General features: G+C 40.6%; 1 protein-coding gene and 1 long non-coding RNA gene across 2 annotated transcripts in view; one reads left to right on the top strand and one right to left on the bottom strand.

Moving 5' to 3' along the window:
- Nucleotides 1-242: 242 nt before the first annotated feature.
- LOC149307189 (uncharacterized) overlaps nt 243-17,919 on the bottom strand; it is a 31,427-nt gene continuing 13,750 nt past the window's right edge. The window contains exons 3-4 of the long non-coding RNA XR_016282342.1: nt 4,148-4,289; nt 243-778 (exon numbers count right to left, since the gene is read on the bottom strand). This is a non-coding gene — a long non-coding RNA (uncharacterized LOC149307189). The remainder of the gene's footprint in view (nt 779-4,147; nt 4,290-17,919) is intronic.
- Nucleotides 3,483-8,418, top strand: HYKK (hydroxylysine kinase). The gene is made up of 4 exons (XM_089538564.1): nt 3,483-3,855; nt 4,490-4,632; nt 5,281-5,464; nt 7,012-8,418. The coding sequence occupies exons 1-4, from the start codon at nt 3,507-3,509 to the stop codon at nt 7,455-7,457; spliced, it is 1,122 nt and encodes a 373-aa protein (XP_089394690.1). The 5' UTR covers nt 3,483-3,506; the 3' UTR covers nt 7,458-8,418.

Below are 17,919 nucleotides of genomic sequence, written 5' to 3'. Positions count from 1 at the left end.
GATATGACTGAATCTTAGAATCTTATAAAATAAGATCCTAAGATAAAATATAAAATGTTATTAAATCCATATAAATATTTTTGTAAAATATATAAAATTATATTTTATAAAATATAAAATAAGATGCTAAGATTCAATTATATCACTTTCCATCTTCCATAAATAAGCTATATAAGAGATAAGGGGTATGTGTGTGTACACACACACACACACACATATATATAAACAAACACACACACACACAGAGCTTATCTCTTATGTAGCTTGCTTATTGAAAAGTTGGAAAGTGATAGATATTAGAATGTTATTTTATCCAAACACTGGAGATGTGTGTGTCTTCAGGATGCCCCATTAATTTCATAGTGTTTTCTTAGGCAAGGAGCACTCAGAGGTGGTTTTGCCAGTTCCTTCCTCTGCTATAAAGCCTACAGCACTTGGTAAATGGGTTGGCCGTCTCCCATCCAATTACTAACCAGGGCTGTCCCTGCTTAGCTTCCAGGATCTGGTGCCTTTAGAGTGGAAACCAATTAGCTTTTATCTCCAGCAAGCCCAAAGCTGCTTGGTAACCAATCAAGAGCTTGCTTTGGGGAAAGCAATAGTGCATTTCCTGCTCTGATAGGAAGCAAAGGAGAGTCCATGCATTTCTATGCTTTAGTTGCAACTCAACTGGTTCCACTTGGTGCTGTTTGTGGGTCGGTTGGCGTGTTGTATAATGTTTTGTTTTGTTTCCAGGATCTTGCAGTTGGCAGCAACCTCGACCCCTCCTAGGTGAAGAAACCTTGCCAAGGGGAAAAAAGCCATGATGAGTTCTCCTTAGGGTTGCCATAAAATTGGAAACGAGGGGAAGACACACAACAACAACAAGCAACACAACAATTGTGGCTGTAGCGCTCCCTGCTGGGCTTCCACACCTTCTGCACGAAAGTGGTATTTAAATACTCTTGTTCTTTTTCGATTCAATAGCTATTGCAAGAAATGTAAATTTATAAGGATTTTTGCATACAGTAAACTGAAAAGAAAGGTATATATATATATATATATAGAGAGAGAGAGAGAGAGAGAGAGAGAGAGAGAGAGAGAGAGAGAGCATGCATGCAGTATGCAAAGGGATCTTGTAGCACCTTTTTTAAAAGACATGCATCTGAAGAAGGAGGAGGTTGAAGTCTAGGAAAAGCTCACATTGAATTTCTGTTCTAATCCAAAGTTTGGTGTTCCAGGGATTTTTTTTCCGTTGGACTTCAACTCCCAGAAGCCCCAGCCAGTTTGGTCAGTGGTCAGGAATTCTGGGAGCTGAAGTCCAAAAATCTGGAGGACCAAAGTTTGGGAAGCACTGTGCTACAAGATCCCCTTTGCATCCTGTTTTTCTAGACTAACAGGACTGTATCTTTGCAGAAAAGATGGATATATATGTGTATGTGTGTGTGTGTATATATATATATATAGGTCAGCTGTGTATGTGTGTATGTATATATGTGTGTGCATATATTTATATACATACATATATTACCCACCCAATCTTATATAGGAGATTATTAAAATGAAATGCTACACTTCGGACTATGATTGTATGATAACTGGATGAATAGACAAAGCTCTGACTATTTTATTGTATTCATGTGAGCATTTTATTGACTATATTTTTATACTGCATTGTATTATTTGATTGATGTAATCCCACCTCGATCCTCAGGGAGCGGCGGGAAATAAAAATAAAAATTATTATTATTATTATTATTATTATTATTATTATTACATATATACAGTTGAGTCTTAGATTTCCTGCCCAGGTAAGGTAACCTCTCTCCCCATCTGAAATACTTTGTTGTTCTTCTTCTTGTTATTGTGTGCCTTCAAGCCATTTCTGACTTCTGGATACCCTAAGGCGACCCCATCCTGGAGTTTTTTTTGGCAAGATTTGTTCAGAGGAGGTTTGCCATGGCCTTCCCCTGAGGCTGGGAGAGTGTGACTTATAAATAGTACATAAAAATAATAAGACTTGCCCATGGTCACCCATTGATGGTCATGGCTGAGCTGGGATTGGAACCCTGGTCTTCAGAGTTGTAGTCCAACACTCAAACCACTACGCCAACTGTCAATACTGTATAATTGTTGGCTTCCAAGCTTTCCAAGACAGTATTCTACTTCATTCAACAAGGTTGAAATCCCTTCCTGAAGATTTAAGTTACTGGTTTCAGTTTAAAGCTAAAATATGCTGGCATTTTAGTCTCAGCCATTTGCCTTGCAAACTACTACAGTATAATGCAGCCTCCCAGAATTCTGTAATTAAAACTCTATGCTCCCATTCTTTCTAAACTTTTATATAGACCACCTAAGTTAGCATCCATCACTACCTCTAGTGAACCTCTAATTCTGTAACCAATGTATGGCTTGAAGCCCTGCATCCACATTGCAGAAATAATCCAGTTTGACACTGCTTTAACTGTCACGGCTCGGTGATATGGACTTCTGGGTATTGTAGTTTGTTGTGGCACCAGAGCGTTCTGGCATGGAAGGCTAAATGTCTCACAAACTTACAGTTCCCAGAATTTGAACCATGGCACTTAAAAGAATTGCAGAGAGGTTACTCTGATCTTGCTTAACAGAGTCCAAGGGTCATTAGGGAGAAAGCCACTCTTCGAACAAAGAAGATTGTTATCATATATAACTTTCAGCAATAGTAGTTTAAATCAGAATAAGAGCTGAGCGCAGGGAAGTCATACAGCTTTGCTTTATTATTTTAAAAGTACAATTTGCTTTGTGCCTTGTTTTTGTCAAGTAAGTGACACAAATTGCGTTCTTTAATTCTACATGTGGATTCCAGGTTTTAAATCTACTTTGGTGGTTTGCTGGCAATATACTTTAACTCCCAGAAGAGGTTAAGTGTGATATACAAGGAATGTAAATGTTTTCATTGTAATTTACTTCTTACTTCCGAAAAGGCTGAATTGCAGTTAAAATTCTGCAGCTGAGATAAACCAGGAGTTATGTGTGTGTTGTTGAAGTTAAAGTTTCTTTGAATTGACTCTGGACTTGCATCTTTGTGTTAATGTTAATAAATCGACGGGTGTGGAGTTTTTAAAAAGTTTCAATATGTAATAGGAGTCAATGGGGTCATTCTAGGATGCATCCACACTGCAGAAATAATCCAGTTTGACATCACCTTAACTGCCATGGCTCAATGCTATGGAATTCTGGAAATTGTAGTTTGGTGGAAATGACTTGAAGGCACATGACAACAAGCAACAACAAAACTGTTTTTGACTATGTGCTTTTAAAATGTTTCTTTTTTTTCCCTTTAACATTTGTAATACAACATTTTAGCTAAACCTTCTTGTAAGCCGCCCTGGATCCCATGGCAAGGGAAGTGCCAAAAAATATCATCCAAAACCAAAACCTTACTTTCTGATTCAGAGCATTGCAGCTACTTAGTTTTACAGCACAATTCACATCTTCCAGTCTCCTTGCTCTTTTAAATCACTGATTTATTATTCCCTTCTAGATGTGCAATGTCTTCTGGAAGTAATCGGCAGCTTTGCAACCTGAATAAGCCAGCCTTCAGCAAAGAACAGGCCACCAAATTGGTCAAAAGGGTATTTGGAATAAAAGTCTCTGAGATCAAGCCGCTTCCTAGCTATGACGATCAAAACTTCCACGTCCGTGTCGCGAAGTCTGAAGAGATTGGAGAAGGAACCGAGGAAGAATACGTCCTCAAAATTATTAATTCTGAGGACAGTCAGAATCCTGAGCTTATTGAGGTGCAGACGCAGATTATGATGTTTCTGAACAAAGAAGGCTTCCCTGTGGCTACTCCTCATTTTACGAAAGAGGGTGAAATCATGTATCTGGAATCCGTCGGTGAGAAAGCTGCAAAATATTGGTGATACTCCTTGGCCACAGTTTTCTTCTTATAAGAGACACATGTCCCAGCTCTCTGTATTCCTTACGTAGCCAAGAACAAACTCATCCTTTGTGCCACTTTTTCCAGCTCTATGATACAGAGTCCCTTATCTCAAATTTCAGAATATTCCAAAAACAACACTTGTTTAATGGGTAGCTGAGAGACAGACACCTTTGCTTTCTGGTGGTTCAATGTAAACCAACTTTGTTTCATGCACAAAATTATGTTTAAAGTATTGTATAATATTACCTTCAGGCAATGTATATAAGGTGTAGGCAGTGATTCCCAAACTTTTGGACTTCAGCACCCAGAATTCCTGACTGTTCACCAAGCTGGTTGGGGCTTCCAGGAGCTGACATCTAAAACTCGGAGGATCACAGTTTGGGAATCCCTGGTGTAGAAGAAACATAAATGAATTTTGTGTTTAGACTTGGTTCCCATCTCCAAGATATTTCATTATGTATGCATATGCAAATATAGGTATTTTAAAAAATCCAAAATCCCAAACACTTCTGGTTCCAAGCATTTTGGAGAAGGGGGACTCAACCTGTAAAGTGTTCACGTCTTAAGGCTTTCTTGTTTCCCTCTTAGAGACTGCTTCTGCCACCAAAGAATACATGGTGAGACTCTTGAGCTACCTGCCAGGCAAAACAGTGGCAACGCTCCCAATAGGCCCTCCTGTTCTGTATGAGGTCGGCCAGCTGGCTGCTAGACTGGACAAAACACTTACGGAGGTGAGATTATTCGTTCATTCATTCATTCATTCATTCTACAGTCATAGACCAAATATAAAAATAAGATAGAGCCTCTTCTGGTGCAGAGGATGACCCCAGGGCATTATGCATGCCAACAGAAAACTTGAAAAGGTTACTTTTCTGACCGCAGTTTTTAGAATCCCTTAGGGAATCTCAGAGCTGTAGTCCAGAAAAGTAACTTTTCCAAGTCCTATGCCACAATCTGTTTTACCACTGGGCTCTTGCTCCTTTCCCAACTACCGTTTGTGTATATATGAAGAGGAAGTGGGGGGAAGTTGCACTTTGTCTCACTTGCCTCTGTTTGAGATGACCACAGTAGCCCATTGCTTTTTCTTTAATTGTAGCTGTTTAATAATACTACAAAGCCAGGTCCAACATATAAACATTTCCCATCTGATGAAATCTTTCCACTTAAAACAACATTGTTTATAAATCCTGGTGTTAGTCCAGGGGAGATTAGAACCCCTTGAATCCATGGGATTTACCTATGTATTGACCTACCATTAAACAACGTGTTGAATGGGTCTACTCTACTTAAGACTAATGGACAGGAGGCCAGGTGTAATATTGGCGTGTTAACTCTAGTGACAGTGGTGGTGCAATATTATTTGTATTTTTTCCCAAAAGAAATTCCAGCATCCATTGATAAAGAGACTACACCGAGGGGAATTTATCTGGAATCTGGCAAACGTCCCTCTTCTGAAACAGTATGTTTATGCACTGGGCCAAAGCAGCTACTTGGAAGTGGTGAAGCAAGTGATTGAGCAATTCAGTGTTAAAATAGTGCCAAACCTAAGCTCTTTTCGACCCAGTAAGTTTTCTTTTTAATTAATGCATTGTGATATGATGATTGGGATACGGTTATTTGGTGTTTTTGCTTTTCTGTATGAAGCCTGGAAACCATTCCCTGTGAGGAGCCATTTAGGGAGCTGGGTATGTTTAACCTGGAGAAGAGAAGGTTAAGAGGTGATATGATAGCTCCGTTTGAAAATTGGAAGGGATATTATATTGAGGATGGAGCAAACTTGTTTTCTGCTGCTCTAGAGACTAGGATATGGAGCGATGGATTCAAACTAAGGAAAAGTAATTCCACCCCAACATTAGGAAGAGTAATCGGACAGTAAGAGCTGTTTGACACTGGACTATGCTCCTTCTTTGGAGGTTTTTAAACAGAGGCTGGATGGCCATCTGTTGGGAATGCTTTGATTGTGTATTCCTGCATGGCAAGGAATTGGACTGGATGGCCCTTGTGCTTGATCCTTTTTTTCCTGGTTCATTGCACCTTTGCTTATACCTCTTTTTATAATTATAAATACGTTTCTCATTAAGTTGGACTGGAACTGCCATCTCCCTTCGTCACAGTAACCATTGGAGAAGGGCGATGTGAATCACAGTCCAACAACATCTGGATGGCCACACATTGCCCACTTTTGATCTGGTCCAGGAGTGTGAATCATGCAGCCCTCAAGATGTTGGAATACAACTTCCATCAGCCCCATCCACCATAAAGAATGCTGGTAGTTAGAGTCCAGCAACATTTAGAACAGTAACAGATGTGATTGTACATTTTTGTCCAACACAGAATGTCCCTATCCAGATCGTGCCTGCAGAGGTGGAGCTGGGAATGATGCAGTTCCCTCGTGTACACAGATGGCACACTGAACATTGCTCATTGACGTGCATTGGATGTGTGCACCATGTGCATTTGATTAGGTATTCCCCACCTGGTGCTTTTGCTCAGTTGAGCCATGTTGCCATTCAACACAAGGCTTGCATAACACAATTAATACATAACTCTACCTGTAGATATTCAGTCTGAAATCCCAATATAGGATCTCAGCCTTTCTTGCATTGTTTCTCTAAAGCTAACTGAAAAGTGGGCAACATATGGGTCATATGAGGCATCCTATTTTGAATCCAAGACTACTCAAATGGTTTCATTGCCCTACCTAGAGATTCCTGGTATTCTCTGGTAGTCGCCAGAGAATACCAGGAATCAAAGTACTAACAATCCTAATCCTGCTTGGTTTCCAAAATCAAATGGGATTGGGTGCAGTTTGGTAGCATGAAACATTTGGCAGGGTGAGGTGAGGATGAATACTGTGTTGGGAAAGTGATGGGAAACTTTAGAAAAGTTACTCCTTTGGATACCATCTTCCAGAATCCCCCAACCAGTTTGACCACTGACAACTCCAGCTGCTGCTGGTTAGGATACTGGGAGCTGGATTCCAAAAGTCACCTTTTCAAATTCAAGGAGAGGGAATAGAATGACAGGGATCATGACCAGAAACATTCTACACTGCAAAATTTTGTTACCGTTCTCGTATGTAACACTGATTTTCCTTGTTGCCCATTTAGGCATTAATCACGGAGATCTCAATGACCACAATATTTTAATAGACACCGATTCTGCTTCCCTTCAAAATCCACGCTACAGAGTGTCTGGTATTTTAGACTTCAGTGACATGAGCTACGGCTACTACATTTTTGAAGTGGCCATCACCATCATGTATATGATGATTGAAAGCAAGGATCCGCTCAGCGTGGGAGGCCATGTCCTGGCGGGATTCGAGAGCATCGTCCCACTGACTGCAGAGGAACGAGCTGCCCTTTTTCTCCTGGTATGTGGCCGATTCACTCAGTCTCTTGTGATGGCGGCACACACCAGTCTCCTGCACCCCGAGAACAAAGAATATTTGATGATCACAGCCAAAACAGGATGGAAACACCTGATGACCCTCTTTGAGATGGGCCAGGAGGCTGTCGAGAAGATCTGGTTTGAGACTGCAAAGACATATACCTGAAATGACTATCACCGGTCTTGCTTTCCATGGATGTGGTGGACCTGATACTGGGGTTTAAACCATTTCGGGAATTTTTAAATATTATGACCAGGAAATGCATTTGCTGCCACCTGAATAAATTATGCTAATGTACATTGGGCCCTTGGTATCCGCTGGGGTTTGTTTCCAGGACCCCCCATTGATACCAAAATCCATGGATGCTCAAGTCCCATTAAAGACAATGGGACAGTAACATGGTGTCTGTTATATAAAATGGCAAAGTCAAGGTTTGATTTTGGGAATATATATGTATATATACATACCCATGCACACACACACACATTTTTTTTATTCTTTAGATCAGTGATTCTCAACCTTCCTAATACCGCTACCCTTTAATACAGTTTCTCATGTTGTGGTGACCCCCAACCATAAAACTATTTTCGTTGCTACTTCATAAGGAGTTAGCACTATGTATTTTCCGATGGTCTTAGGCGACCGCTGTGAAAGGGACATTCGACCGTCAAAGGGGTTGCAACCCACAGGTTAAGAACCACTGCCATAGATATCTGTGGATTACATAGATATCACTATGAAGATATCTGTGGATAAAAAAACCCGTGGATATGGAAGGCTGACTATAGATATTTATCACAGTATACTGGGAGTTGGCAGCTGTTGCAATGGCATTTCACAACTGAAAACTGGGACATGTGTGGCCAAGCAACATCAGAGCATGGTCAAGATGGCAGAAATGATTAATGAGGACTAATATGCCAGCTAAGAGAGGCTGCAGCAGTTTGCTTTTACCTGAGCTGAAGGACAGCTCTGTCCCCTTCCTTCCTTCCTTCCTTCCTTCCTTCCTTCCTTCCTTCCTTCCTTCTCCTCCTGATGAGTTACATTGCGTCCACACTGCAGAATTAATGCAGCTTGGTGCCATTTTAACTGCCATGGCCCATTGCTGTGGATTTCTAGTAGTTTTGTGAGCTATTTAGCCTTCTCTGTCAGAGAGCTCTGGCACCACAACAAACTACAGTTCCCAAAATTCCCTAGCATTGAGCTATGGCAATTAAAGTGGTGTAAAACGGGATTATTTCAGCAATGCAGATGCAGTCTGTGGCAACCTCTGGGAGTTGTAATCCAAAACATCTGGAAGACCAACGTTTGAAAACCACTGCTTCAGGGTGTTTATAATTTGTTACTGTTGTGTGCTTTTTTATGGTGACCCTATCCTGGGGTTTTCTTGACAAGTTTCTTCAGAGGAGGTTTCACCATTGCCTTCCCCTGAGGCAGAGAGAGTGTGACTTATTGCCCAAGGTTTTTCCATAGCTGAGCCAAGATTCGAACCCTGGTCTCCAGATTCAGAGGCGCAAAACACACTGGAGGAATAACCCATCTGGGGGCTGCATTAACTGCCCTGGCTCAGTGCTAGGGAATCCTGGGAAGTGAAGGCTCAATGTCTCACAAAACTACAATTCCCAGGATTCCATAGCATTGAGTCAGTGCGTTTAATCCAAACTGGATTATTTCTGCAGTGTGCTTTGGTCCATAGCTGCCTATGTATTTATTGATGTAAGCTGCCTCTATCTTATTGGCAAAGCCGGATAGAAATAATAATAATAATAATTATTAATAGACTTTTTTGCACCATTCTTTTTTTGAATTAGAGAGAGCGCGAGCCAAGGGTGATGCATAGCTATAATAATAATTATTATCATATAATATTATATAATATTATTATTGCCATGCATCACCCTTCTCTCTCTCTCTCTCTCTCTCTGATTCAAAAAAAGAATGGTGGAAAAAAGTTAAACTGAACCTGTTCTTATTGGGGTTTTGCATCATTCCTTTTGGAATCATGCTGCCCTTCCAAATGCCCACACTAGAAAGACACATTCCATTTAGCCAACCAAGAAAGAAAGAAAGCAACCAGATCTAAGAAACAGCATTATACAATGCATCTGAATGTATTCACTATACATACATTTTATATATATATGTATTATATATATATATAATATATAGTATCTATATTACATAATATATATATATAGTATATATATAAACATGCATACATACATATAATATATATATATACATATTTTTGGTTTGTCATGTGGTGTTCATATAATTGTGTAAAAATATATTTGGCAATGTCGTCTTACAGATTTTTTTTTTAAAAAGAAATAACTTATAAAGTCATTGCCTTTAATGAAGCATTTAGTTGTAGCATCCCTGGCCAGTGGTTGTCCAAGCTGAGGGCTTGTCTACACAATTAAAATACTCCTCATTCTAGTTTAACAGAATGTGATCCTTCCACATTTGTATGATTCAGATTAATTCAGACATTTGGCAGGAAGGGGTGGGACTCCTCAAACTAGAGAAAAAACAGTTTTTATCAAAGAAGCCATGAAGATGCACATTATCAGACATGTAGCTGTCCATCCACTTCACACAGATATGCATGTCTGAGCATTTTCAGCAGAGGGAAAGTGAACAGATGTGAATATGCACAGAAAAAGGAAGACAAGTATCAACACGAATGTGCAAAAATCCGCATCGGTTCACATAGTACACTTGTGTGTAGCCTAACCCCGAGTCGTTCCAGTGGACAATCCACCACCCATTATTTTTCAGTGCAGTCTGTTCCTTGGCCAAATTGATTTTGTCATTAGCGCCCTTTTCCTAATGTTCAGCTGACATTTACTTCTTTGCAATCTTTGACAGTTCCTTTTAAGCCTTCCTTAACGGAAACGGAAAAACACGTGTCCAACTTGTACATGACAGCACTTCAGATATTTGGAAACAGCTGTCCTGCACACACAGTGACAGTGTGTGTTTTTGTTAATTCAGTAAAACTGTCCCAAACTGTGTCATTTCATGCTGATAATACTTTCTCAATCTTTCAAGACTGTTAGTATAAATGCTTTTAATTAAGAAGAACAAGAAGTAAGTTAGGGTTCCCAATGGCATGCCATCATAGGCTGCTATACTCTGGTTAAGGCTTCAGCACCAAGGGCTCCCAAACTATCTTCTGGGCCCCATACAGCTCTTCCAATGGTTTGCAAAATGGCAGGGAAGGCGCCCAGATGGGAAACATATGGAAGTTGATCAGCGCTCTTTGGAAAAAAAGGCCAAATGGAAGCATGGTAAATAAAGAAACATAAATCCCATTGTAGATAACTGAGGTCTGGTGTGCATGCTTTGAAACCTACCAAGCCAGAACTCAATTCATCCATGCTATACAATATCCCACCAAGGCTTTGCCTGTCTGAGACTTAAAATGGGAAAGTCCCTTTGGGAACAGATGCTTAACAAGAGAAGGGGTTTTATAGTGCTGTACGATTTTAAAGCAAGTTTTCAATGGTTTTAATTCTACTGTTAGTGTAGGTTGGACACCTTTTATCTGGGATTCCAAAATCCAAAATATTCCAAAATCCAAAATTGTCCACACGGGTGGCTGAGAAAATGACACTTTTGCTTTCTGATGGTTCAACGTGTACAAAGTTTATTTCATACACAAAAGTATTAGCTGCCTTGGCTCCCGGCCTAGGAGAAAGGCAGCATATAAATGAATGAATGAATGGATGAATGAATATATATATATATATATAGTGTATTTCATTACTTTCAGTCAATGTGTAGAAGGACCGACATGAATATCATGAGACGAGCCCCATTTCCAAGATGTCTCATGATGTTTGAACAAACATTTCAAAATCTGAATAAATCCGAAGTCCAAAACACTTCTAGTCCCAAGCATTTTGGATAAGGGAGACTCCAGTTTGTCACAATCATAATCATAATTTCACTGATTTGCTGTCTTTCTTGTGGAGTGAGAGCCAGCTTTTCCAGTTTCTAGTGTAAGAAATTATTTCATTTCATTTACAGTGGGCACTTGCTATCCGCTGGGGTTTGCTTCCAAGACCCCCCATGGAAAACAAAATCCGTGGATGCTCAAGTCCCATTAAATATAAGGACATAGCAAAATGGTGTCCCTTATAAAAAATAGGAAATCAAGGTTTGATATTTGAAATGGATGCTTGAATCCGTGTATAAAAGATTCGTGTATAAGAAGGGCCGACTGTATATTCCAAGCGGGATCCAAAGTGGTTCACCAAAAGAATTTGCTAAAAACAATTGAAATTTTAAAACGCAATTGAAATCATCCCATTGAAAGCAACATGACCCATCTATTTCAAGCGGGTGGGGAAGTGGTCAGATGGGACAAAACAGAATAGAACACATCTGTTTGTTTGTTTTGTTTCCTGGGAGATCATGGAGAATCTTGGCCAACGGATCATTGGAAGGTTATCAGTTGAAGTCTACAGTAGACTGAAGCTGCAGACTTCAACTGACCAGAGCGAAATTATTATTTTGGCTCTGGTCCCCTTGATTTTTTTGGAGAGCTCTCGGCTTCTCAGGCTGTCTCCTTTTAATAGTAAGCGCTTCCAATCCTTTATTTATTTAAATGCTAGTTACTACTCCTTTGTGAAGGCATTGCTTTAAACCAGGTGGGCTCCTTGAGCTCACCTGATAGCATCCTTCTTAGTTTCGTTCACTTAACTGTATGGTTGTGTTATTGCTTAAATTTCATCTCACCTTTCGCCCATGAGTGGGTCTCAAGGTGGTTTAGAATAGAAAATATAGAATGAATGTAAGCATTTTTTAAAAAGCAAACATGAGGGCTTTAAACTAGGTTTTGTGGGGGAGGGAGACAATATTAAGGAAGGCAAAAGGGCTGGAGAAAATAGTCAAACTGACAAAGAGGAAAGAAGACAAATACTGCAAGGACCCAACAGTGGGAGGCAAAAAAAAAAACTTGCACAGGCAGCAAGTACAGGGGACCCATGGTCTGCGATGTCTCTACACTAATGCACAGAGCATGGGAAATAAGCAAGATGAACTCGAACTCCTAGCACAACAAAGCAAATATGATATAACAGGCATCACTGAAACCTGGTGGGATGAGTCTCATGACTGGAATGTGGAATTAGAGGGGGTATAACCTTTTTTTTGTTTATTTCAAGTTCACTACACTAAGTTAAACAATGTCACATGGGTAAGATTTTCCACTGGATTGGTCAGAGTTAGAAGAACTTGACTTTCCTTCATGTAGCATAGATTGGGAATGGACATGATTCTCACTTCTGGGATGGAGTTGACAGCTAAACTTAGAGAAATACTGGAGGTGATCCCATGGTCAGGAATATTAAAAGAGAAGGGAGTTCAGGATGGATGGGAGTTTCTCAAAAAGGTGATACTGAAGGCATAAATTAAAACAGTTCCAGTGAGGAAGAGAAAGGGGAGATGTCTCAAGAACCCAGGATGGATGACTAAAGAACTTTCAACTGAGCTAAGTTTTAAACGGAAACATGTATAAGAAATGGAAAAATGGGGAAATCACCAAAGAGGAATTCAAACAAATAGCAAGCACATGTAGGGGTAAAGTCAGAAAAGCTAAAGTGCAGAATGCACTCAGGTTTGCTAGAGAGGTTAAAAACAATAAAAAGGGCTTTTTTGGATATGTCTGCAGCAAAAGGAAGAAGGAAACAGTAGGTTCACTGCGTGGAGAAGATGGCAAAATGCTAACAGAAGACAGAGAAAAGGCAGAATTACTCCACACCTTCTTTGCCTCAGTCTTCTCAGAAAAGGCAAAGGGTGCTCAACCTGAGGATAATGGAGCAGAGGACAGAATAGGGGCATTTCAGCACAGAATAAGTAAAGAGATAGTACAGGAATATCTGGTTAATCTAAAACTAATATAAATCTCCAGGACCAGATGAACTACGTCCAAGTGTAATAAAAGAACTGGCAAATGGACCCCAGAGAACAGGATCAAAATTCAAGATGACCTGAACAGACTAGAAAGCTGGGCCAAAGCTAACAAAATGAAATTCAACATGGAGAAATGTAACGTTAGAGTGGAAAAATGAAATGCACAGATATAGTGTAGTGGCCTGTTATAATAAAAAGCTATAGAAAGATGGAGCCACTTTGGTTTGAAAAGACATAGTTCCTAATTTGCGGTTTGAAAGCTAGAGAAGAACTAGAGCAAAAGCGTGGTGAGTGCATCATGACCCATAAGGAACAGGCACCAGTGAAATAGACACAATATAGATAAGGAGACACTGTTGATATTCAAAAGTAAGGCTAAAGGAAAGATACTGAATGCCTGAGGGAGGGGGGACAGAGTCAGGAATGCAGTTTAATATATGCATAATTCTCTGTTCTGATTGAAAGAATTCTGTATGTTTGAATTGTAATTAGCCAATGAGATGTGGAGGAGAGCTTCCTTGTGTAATTAACTATAAAATTAAGCCATTTTGTCTTGAGGGGGAACTCAGCTTTTTGGAACTTGAATTCCACTGACTTCATGTTTCCTTTGTCGACAAATGGAAATAAACTTATGGATTTTCATATTACTAAGTCCTCTTGTTAATTCTTTGCTCTGCCAAAACCTAGAATTTTAAGTTTCCTGACATTTCTGTTACAATAGGATTGGGGACACCTGGCTGAATAAAGCTACGTGTGAAAGGGAACTGGGAGTCCAAGTAGACCATAAGTTGAACATGAGTCAACAGTGCGATGCGGCAGCTAAAAAGGCCAATGCAATTTTAGGCTGCATCAATAAAAGTATAGTGTCTAGATCAAGGGAAGTCCACATTTCACTACATTCTGCTCTGGTCAGGCCCCACCTGGAATATTGTATCCAGTTCTGAGCACCACAATTTTAAAAGGATGTGGAGAAACTAGAGCATGTCCAAAGGAGAGTGACTAAAATGGTGAAAGGTCTGGAAGCCATGTCCTATGAGGAATGACATAGGGAGCTGGGGATGTTCAGCCTGGAGAAGAGAAGGTTAAGAAGTGATAGGATAGCACTGTTTAAATATTTGAAGGGATGTCATATTGAGGAGGGAGCAAGCTTAGTTTCTGCTGCTCCAGAGACTAGGACCCAATGGAGCAATGGATGCAAGCTCCAGGAAAAGATATTCCACCTCAACATTAGGAGGAACTTCCTGACAGTAAGAGCTGTTTGACAGTGGAACAAACTCCCTTGAAGTGTACTGGAGTCTCCTTTCTTAGAGGTCTTTAAACAGAGGCTGGATGTCCATCTGTCAGGGATGCTTTGATTTGGATTTCTTGCATGGCAGGGGGTTGGACTGGATGGCCCTTGTGGTCTCTTCCAACTCTATGATTCTAATGAACATAAGCATTTTTTAAAAGTATGCTGCAGACACTCACATAGACAGCAGTAGATGGTGACTCCCATGTTAGTGGGTTGGTGAGTTTGCTCTGTGTTTTAGTCTGAACTGTTTGTGGTGCGGAATCTAACTTGGAATTAGGCTCCAGCACTGTGGACTAAAACTCAATGCCCCAGTAACATGGAAATTCAATGCCCCAGTGCCACGGTGTACATTAACTGTTTGCAATATATTTTTTTGTTTCTTTTTAATCTTTCGTGAACTCCCCAGTTCCACTGAATGATCCCGAGATCATGTAACAGGAGAGAAGGAGAAAACTGTATCTCCTTCCACTTTCTCCATCCCATGGAGAAAATTATATACCTCTTTTATGGCCATGCTTTTTCACAGTTTTGCTCCTTAATAATAACCCAATGGTTTAAAAAAAAAAAATTAAATGAATTTTATTAAGCTTTAAAAAAACATACATAACATCACTTGGGCAGACTAGCCTTAACATTACCATAAGGACAATCATGAAATACAAAAATTAACAACAAATAGTGTAAGAAAAACTTCCTGCTCTCGCAGTTTGACCTGGGTACCATCTCATTCTTTAACTTCTGTTCCATCTTGATATTAATTTCCCCGTTCTTAATAACATATGACAAGATCAAGACATCATCAGATTACAATAGCACATCTTTATGCTGATCAGGGGATTTGCATTTCCAGCATTTGCTGGAATGTTTCCTATACATTTTGCAGTCTCACAGGGGTTAGGTACCATCTATAGTACATTTTATAACAGTTTTCTTTTATATCTTGGCACAAAGTGTATTTCATTCTCGTTAACCATGATCTCTCCCATTGCTCCAAAACCAATGGTCTCCCAATGTCTTGTGCCCAGGTGACCATGTTTGTTTTAACTATTTCATTTTCCATGTAATATTTCAATAGACACCTGTATAACACCGATATTGTTGTACCTTTTTTTGCCCATATAATTTCTTGCAACCCAATGGTTTTAACCTTTCACAGAAGATATATCATTTGGGAGTAAATTCAAGAAAAAACCTACCAGGAGGGTGCCTTCAATTTGATTTCCAAGGCATAGAGGCAGGTGCATAGTTATAGGGTGCAGGTGGCCGGTATCACCCTTGTGGAGGGTGTTTGTTGGCCTTATCCAGTCAGAACAGAATTTCCATCAAACCTGCAAACTTGTCCTCTTTTCAGAATCTGAAGAATGCATTGCAAGAATAGAGAGCCAATACAGTATGGTGGTTTGGACTAGGATGATAAGAGATGAGGATTCAAACCTGCATTTAGCCATGGAAACTCTGTGGGTGACCATGGGCAAATCATGATCTCTCAGCCTCAGAGGAAGGCAATGCAAACCTCCTCTGAAGAAATCTTGCCAAGAATAGGATAGCTTTGCCTTTGGCCACCATGAGTAGGGAAAGACTTGAAGGCACACCACAACAACATTTTAGGAACATCGCTGTCCCATGAGCTCAGGTATTTCTCTTACGCCATGGAGCAAATTCCCCTCCTTTCCTTCAATGGTCAGATCCCTAATTTTGTCACATCCCTGATTTTGCTTTAGGACTAAGCTGCCCAATTTTCTTCTTTCACAGAGTTACCCAAAGAGAACCCATTGGCCCTGTCTACATTATGGCCGGACGTGAGCCCATCCCTATGGGAGAAGGCGAGGAAAATTTGACTGTGGCATCATTCCTCACGGTAAGTTCCCACCTCCTCGTAGCATACTGAAAGGGTACGGCCAGGGTGCAGACAGCACTCTTCTCTAACATCACATTTCAGATGAGCTGATTCCTTTCCTGTCTAAGGTAATAGGACAGGTTTAAAGAAATTCCTCCCACCTTCCCTCCCACCTTTCACTTGCACTCTGTTTGCTCCTGTCTTCAGTGCAAAGAGTGGATGCGGCCAGTGAAGAAGGCCCTGCGTGAATTTGAAAAACTGGGCAATGGGCCCTGGACGCCAGAACAGGTGGAAAAAATCCAACCTCATCTATTGAAGCTAGGAGACCACATTTCCAAACGCTTGAACGTTTTTTCTGAGAAGGAGGACAGGGCTCTCTGGCGATGGTAAGCTTCACCTCCATTCCTGTCAGGCTTTTTGTCATGGGAGCAAGTGACCCAGAAAGAAACCCAAGACAGGGCTACAGAAATGGAGTTGTTTGGCTCTCAGTGGCTCCCCTTGAGGTCCAATGGACAAGGCAGATTGCAGTCTGGACCAGAGTTAAAGGGAAGAGAGCAATGATGGGTCACAGCTTCCATGTTATGTACTTAAAACCCTTAAAACCTGAAATATGACCCTGATTCTACACTTCCATGACACTGAAGCCACTAGTAATTCCTGGATGGTGACAATAACTGCTTTTCCTTGCCACTCTGGGTAGAGTAGCTTCTGTCCTGGATGCATAGAATTCCTTCCTTATGTCTCAGAGGTATGGCCCTATTGGTGCTAAGAACCACATATGAGATCTGCAACATTCTACCATTCTACCATCATCTGCCCTGACTGTGGCTCAAACTGACTGGGGATTCTGGGAGACAAAGCTCCAAACACCTGAAGGACCAAAGTTTGGGAATTAGAGATTTAAACCAACAGAAAGTAATCTGGATTTTTGTTGTCAAATGGCTGCTTGGAATTGGACAAGCACAAAGGGAATTTATAATTCATTTCATTTCCCAGGAACCTGTGGTTGTTTGTTTCAAAGTTTACTGACTCTCACGCAAAGACGCTACACCGGCTTTACAAGTTGGCATGCAGGAAGCGGGCCAGAGATGAAGAGGTAAGGTTGAAAATCAGAATGTGCAAGGGGCATGTATAAACTGTTGTGTGGATGCTTGTCGGTGAATGAAAACAATATAGAATCATAGAATCATCGAACAGTAGAGTTGGAAGAGACCACAAGGGCCATCCAGTCCAACCCCCTGCCATGCAAGAACTCTCAATCAAAGCATCCCCAACAGATGGTCATCCAGCCTCTGTTTAAAGACCTCCAAGGAAGGAGACTCCACCAGACTCTGAAAAAGGAGTGTGTTTCACTGTCGAACAGCCCTTACTATCAGAAAGTTCCTCCTAATGTTGAGGTGGAATCTCTTTTCCTGGAGCTTGCATCCTTTGTTCTGGGTCCTAGTCTCTGGAGCAGTCAGAAAACAAGCTTGCTCCCTTCTCAATATGACATCCCTTCAAATATTTAAAAAGGGCTATCATATCATCTCTTAACTGTCTCTTCTCCAGGCTAAACACCCACAGCTCCCTAAGTCGTT

This window comes from Sceloporus occidentalis, unplaced genomic scaffold, assembly GCF_023333645.1.
Source record: "Sceloporus occidentalis isolate IW3139 unplaced genomic scaffold, rSceOcc1.0.p SCAF_9, whole genome shotgun sequence".
Lineage (NCBI taxonomy): Eukaryota > Metazoa > Chordata > Lepidosauria > Squamata > Phrynosomatidae > Sceloporus > Sceloporus occidentalis.
The sequence above is the reverse complement of the archived record's forward strand: the minus strand, read 5'-3'. Positions and strand labels throughout refer to the sequence as shown.